Source organism: Siphateles boraxobius, unplaced genomic scaffold (assembly GCF_051911475.1).
Source record: "Siphateles boraxobius isolate OS27281-9 unplaced genomic scaffold, OSU_SipBor_1 66, whole genome shotgun sequence".
NCBI lineage: Eukaryota > Metazoa > Chordata > Actinopteri > Cypriniformes > Leuciscidae > Siphateles > Siphateles boraxobius.
This window is the reverse complement of record NW_027509193.1, coordinates 32,996,501-33,002,500: the sequence shown is the minus strand read 5'-3', so window position 1 is coordinate 33,002,500 and position 6,000 is coordinate 32,996,501. Positions and strand designations below refer to the sequence as shown.

The 6,000-nt window shown below is 35.8% G+C and overlaps 2 protein-coding genes across 3 annotated transcripts in view; both read left to right on the top strand.

The window, feature by feature from the left end:
• antkmt (adenine nucleotide translocase lysine methyltransferase) overlaps positions 1 to 3,634 on the top strand; it is a 4,637-nt gene extending 1,003 nt beyond the window's left edge. Inside the window, exons 2-7 of one of the 2 annotated variants that reach the window (XM_077213759.1) lie at positions 207 to 263; positions 348 to 511; positions 599 to 703; positions 1,311 to 1,451; positions 2,963 to 3,013; positions 3,144 to 3,634. In XM_077213759.1, the coding sequence (XP_077069874.1) occupies positions 350 to 511; positions 599 to 703; positions 1,311 to 1,451; positions 2,963 to 3,013; positions 3,144 to 3,332 (648 nt within the window). In that variant the 5' untranslated portion in view covers positions 207 to 263; positions 348 to 349 and the 3' untranslated portion in view covers positions 3,333 to 3,634. Of the gene's footprint in view, positions 1 to 206; positions 264 to 328; positions 512 to 598; positions 704 to 1,310; positions 1,452 to 2,962; positions 3,014 to 3,143 lie in introns of those variants that run through there. The other variant, XM_077213760.1, reaches the window with a different exon arrangement.
• Positions 3,635 to 5,457: 1,823 nt separating this feature from the next.
• xpo6 (exportin 6) overlaps positions 5,458 to 6,000 on the top strand; it is a 40,178-nt gene continuing 39,635 nt past the window's right edge. Inside the window, exon 1 of the mRNA XM_077213736.1 lies at positions 5,458 to 5,939. Coding sequence (XP_077069851.1) covers positions 5,937 to 5,939 — 3 coding nt within the window. The 5' untranslated portion in view covers positions 5,458 to 5,936. The remainder of the gene's footprint in view (positions 5,940 to 6,000) is intronic.

Here is a 6,000-nt window from a genome sequence, read left to right as displayed (position 1 = left end):
CAATATTTGTCTGATGTAGTTCCTGCATTGGTTCTCATGTTGAGCGACACAACCATGTAACAACACATTCCTAGAAGAACCGAAGCAGGCAAATTGTTCAGTTCCTCTAATATAAGGGAGAGATGGTGCAATTAAAATCTCCAATTTAAACTCATCACTCAAAAATAAACTAAATTAAAGTGAATTTCTTCACTCTGCAACTTCAGGTCCAAGCCTGGACCTCAAACCAGTAAGCAACGTTTAGGCATCAACCCATTGCTCAGGTATATGTGCAATCTGAAAATCTAAAATTATATCAAATATGATGTGTAATATCTGATGTAGTCATACAGTGTTCATCTCTATAGCCATGGAGGACGACATACAAGAGGAGATGCTGTCCGAGTTCAGAGAGCGGCGTCTGGGCGGCTGGCAGGTCCTGCAGCTGACGGCCGGCACGGGTCTGGCGGTCTATGCCGTCTGGGCAGGAATATTAATGCCAGGATTTCGCCGTGTGCCGCTCAAGTTACAGGTGAGATTTGAGGAGCGTGTCGGTGTTAACGCTCCAGATGATGAGGGATTTATCAGCCCAATAACTGCTGCTGTGATTGTGATCCAGGTGCCTTATATGCCGGCGAGCAGAGCTCAAGTGTGTAACGTTATGACTCTTCTGAAGGGCCGTTCTGGAGGCATCGCTGACCTGGGATCAGGGGACGGCAGGATTGTAAGTGATCCTCATACTTTTTCATTTAGTTTGTGGTCCGTAAGATTTTTAAATGTTTTTAATTGAAATAGGTCTCTTATGCTTACCAAGGCTGCATTTATTTGATCAGACTTTCAGTAAATAAAGTAATATTGTGAAATATTTTTGCTATTCAAAATAGTTGTTTTCTGTTGTAATATAATTTAAAATGTAATTTATTTCTGTGATGGTAAAAGCTGAATTTTCAGCATCATTACTCCAGTCTTCAGTGTCACATGATCCTTCAGAAATCATTTTAATATGATGATTTGATGCTCAAGAAACATTTCTGATTATTGCAAATGTTAAAAACAGTTGTGCTGCTTAATTTTTTGTGTGGAAACTTTGATACATTTTCTCAGGATTCTTTGATGAAGTTCAGAAGAACAGCATTTTTTTGAAAATGGAAATCTTTTGTAACATTATAATTGTAATAATTATAATCTTTTGTAACATTACATAATTATAATTACTTTCACTTTTGATCAAACTAATGTATACTTGCTGAATGAATGAATTTCTTTAAGTCTTTTTTCACACTTTTGAATGGTAGTGTGTGTGCTTATGTGTTTGTTGTAAATGTGTGCAGGTGTTAGAAGCGTGTCGTCAGGGTTTCTCTCCAGCTGTTGGTTTTGAGCTCAATCCTTGGCTTGTTCGTCTTGCACGCTTTCATGCGTGGCGAGCTGGACACCACAGAAGTGTTTCATATCAGCGAGAGGATCTGTGGAAGGTATTGTGAACATCTAACAACCAAAATACTTTATTATATCCAAACAGATTATACAAATATTTTACCCAGACATTATAATCCCATATTATACATAATTCTAATGCATTGTATATATATATATATATATATATATATACACAGTATATATGTTTGTGTGTGTGTGTGTGTGTGTGTGTGTGTGTGTGTGTGTGTGTGTGTGTGTGTGTGTGTGTGTGTGTGTGTGTGTGTGTGTGTGTGTGTGCGTGCGCTGTCAATCATCTGTAAAACATGTGCCAAATGCTGTCGCGACCCCAAAAAAACGGGAGCAAGCCGAGAGAGTGTTGTCAATCTATTAAAAAACTCATTAATCACACATTTTTTCTTTAATTAATCATGATAAATTCCATATTAGCATCATATTTTTATATTGTAATAAATTCACATTGAATTTCCAAATGAATTTAGAAACAACATAAAGACAGTATATTTTAAATAAATTTTAAATACTTCTTCCTAAGTACTATAAATGAAAGCTAGTATCACGGATATCAGTACTGATACTGCTGTCTCTTTAAACAAATGTTTTCCTCAATTTTAGCCATTAATTGTAGTCATTTAAAATTACAGTATAACTAAAAAGGTATTATTTTTAATATTTAATAGGCTTTAAAAATATAAGAACTTTTAATCAACCTTAAAACCATCTTCACATAAACCGTAAACTGTATATGCATAAACTATAAATTGAAAATAGATGAATCCTTATTAAAGCTACAAAAGTTATTCAGTCAAGAGCAGTTAGTGATTATGTCTTTTGTTCTTTGATTAACATAATGACTGCTGGAGGTTTATTGGGCTGCTGTCACTTTAAGAAGACCTGATGCGCATGGCATGGATCTGAAATGCATCCAATTTTCTCACAGCACATTTTGTTAATTTAAGACTTTTAAAAATCATTTAAGTCTGTGCTTACACTGTACTCGACAAAAACGGGCATTTTGACAGTTGTGCTCTTCGGGTCAGTTGGGTTTTTGTTCAGAGAGAGCCGCTTCACACAAAGCGCGCAAGTACAGATTTAAGTTGTGTCTTTTCATGCGTGAATGGTTTAAAAGCACTTGAATGTAAGAGAGCGTGATCATATAATTTTAATATTTTTAAAGCATTAAACTGAAAAAAGTGTTCATTTTGACAGCAATATTGAAAGAAAAAAATATATCGACACAAATAATTTACCCAGACATTATACAGCCATATTATAAATATTTTGTTATGCATGATATATATTTTCTTTATATATAAATGTATATACAAATATTTTACCCAGTTACTAAACACCCATATTATACCCCAAACAAAATACCTGTGGAAGGTATTTTGAACATCTAAACACCTAAAATAGTATATATTACACTCAAACAGATTCTCTCATATAAATACACTGTCCTAAATTCTCATACAGAAGCAAGATATGATTTCTAAACAATATTGTGTGTAATATATGTGCATTTGTGTTTTTGCATGTGTATTTCCAGGTTGATCTCTCAGCGTATAAAAATGTCACAGTATTTCTAGCCCCTAGTGTGGTAAGTCCCACAGCGGTTCCTAAACATTTAATAAGATGCAATACAATAGACTTTATTCAATCAGTTCATGCATTTGCATCATATTATTGAGCCTAAAGGCCTTATATACCAAGTATTGTGTGTTTATCAGTTAAGTCTTTTACAAAAGAAGCTACTGGCTGAGCTCCCTGAAGATGCTTTGATTGTGGCGGGACGTTTTCCGTTTCCTGATTGGACGGCGTGCAAACTAGAGGGTGAAGGTGCGGACAGAGCGTGGGCCTATCGCATACAAGAACTGAGACGACGCCACCAGTCACAAGATTCAAATGTCTCCAGATGAGAAACTTTTTTTAAAAATCTCTGCTTTCTTATTTTAGCTTGGTTTTGTTTTATCATGTTTTACAGAATGTTGTAAAAAAACTTTTAAATATGAATTATATAATTTTTATTGTGCTCTCACTCTAAAGCGAAACAACACATAAGATGTCGAAAAATAAAGTCGGTGTCTGTGGGTGTTCTTTAAAGGGTTCAAACCCGTGGATGACTTCCTGTTTCTTAATGTGACCTAGATAATGTCATGTGTACAGTCTCTTTAAGTGTTTCTCTTTTTCGAAAAAAGGAAATAAACTACATTTATTGTGAGTCATCTTTAATTCATATATTGTGTGAGAACTGTATGTTTCTGAATGTTTACTACGCAGTCTGCAGTCTTACTCAACATGTACTTGAGTTGATGGGTTGCATAATGCGAAGTCGTTGAGCAAACCACATGAAACGATGAGCAAGAGAACGGCAAGCTCTTCCCTTTCAAGTTCAGAAATGACAGCCTGTCACAGACTGATTTTCACAGTTCAACAGTACATCTAACTGCAGAAACAAAAAGTAGCAAAGCTTTATGATATTGGTCATCTGGTCTATGCTGATATTGACAAAAGCCATTGAATGATACAATGCACACACATATATACAATACATTTTAATGATTAGAAGTACTCAAACTACATTTATTCAAAATCACAAATATTTTGAAAAAAGGAAAAAACTGCTATCTGTTGAGAAAGCCATTTGTATGTTTTGGAGCTGATGTCAAACGAAATCACTAAGTATTGGCCATTGGAAATAACTATAGCGGAATACCAGACGAATGATACAAAAAAATTTAATTGAAATAAAAATCTAACAGTGCAGTTATATAATAAAAAAAAACAATAATGGAACTGGAAAGAACATTAATGTATCTTATAAATGGGGTCTTTATACAAGAAACTACATATATTGCATTTTAGGAAGAGCTTGTTTATTTAGATTGAGAAGCTCTGCTTTAGAGGATGCATATGCGCAATATTAATGAGGCAATATCTACACACATAGTGCATACTGTCCTCAACATGTGTCTTGTTGCGGCCGGTTTCATCCGGCCCAAGATTAAGATTTCACTTCCGGTAGTTTAATGGTTTGAGTAAAACTGGAGTAAAAGCGCCTAGTAACTAGTTCCTAATTACAGTTTTCTGTAGAGCGCATAAGTGTCGTCCTCCAGGGGGCGCTTGACGGCTCACAACGACGAAAACCCTATTGAGACACTGCAAATCTCAGAGCGCTTCATGTCTTATTAGAGATATTTTCATTATTAAAAGTATAACAATTTAAACAAAATGATTGCAAATGCTTCACATGTGTATGAAAATTTTCATCTGAATCAACTCTGAAACTGAAAGTATTTAAAATACAAGCCGGAACAGCAACCACAAACGACTGTGACTGGTACATCCAGAACAGCGCTGAGAAAAGTAGCACGTTCCACGTGACGTCTTAAGTGAAAGAAAACGGTGTTTCAAATTAAACTTCTTTTTAAATGTTTTCATCTACTTTTAAAATAGTCATCTAATGTCCTGCAATACATTTTACAACGTTTAATTCGATTTTGGTATGATCATGTGAGCTGTGTAGGTTGATATTTTGTTCTAAAATAAATAAATACATAAACAGGTAAACAAACAAATAAATACACTTCTATTAAATTATTTATCCATTTGGCAGAAATGAACCCATGACCTTGGTGTTGCTAGCGTCATGCTCTACAGTTTGAGCGATATAAATAAATGCAAAGCGTAAACATAAATACAAAAATGGACTGAAAGGTTCAGTTCAACATATTTATAAATTATTATTATTATTATTACCGGATAGTGTACACACACACACACACACACACACACACACACACACACACACACACACACACACACACACACACACACATATATATATATATATATATATATATATATATATATATATATATATATATAATGATATTTTTCCAAATAAAAATAAATAATTGCAGAATGTATTGTTCGAAAAAAAACAACTAGCCCATCGCTACTGACCAATTAGAGACAACTTCGACTCTTTAAGCCCCGCCCATCTAAGTATTCTCTTTTCCACACTATTTTCCGTTCTACCCTGTCATTCTAATTATGTGAGAGAGATGTCACTTCCGTTAGGCTAATGGGCAGATGAGAGGAAGCTCCGAAAGGCCTGCACGGAAAGAGAGATCCCACTTACGCAAGGAGTGGCACTGTCTGCCTTCTGAGGGCTCAAATTAAAGCTCCGAGTCCCACACAGCGCTAACACCACCTGAGGCGTGAAGAGTAGAGTCCCGGCACATTTTCAAGACTGCTGTTTAGTCGATCTTCTTTCTGTTTCGCAGTCGTTTTATGCGGGTTGTTTCCGTGTATCAGGGCAGCGTCAGTTACAGTCTCGCGCTAGATCAACAATAATAACAAGTGTCCCGGAGCCCGAACCTGGGGTCCACCGTGCGGGACAGTGATGCGGGGTTTCGGTGCTTCTAGAAGGTGAAACACAAAGGCCCCATAACAAGCATGAGCGAGCAGATCCAGATTCATCTCATATCATAGCCGCATAAAAGCTCAAGAGCCCGGGCATGGTGAGTCAGTATTAAAGCAAATATACGTATATGTATAGTAAGACACTAACTTGTATATTTG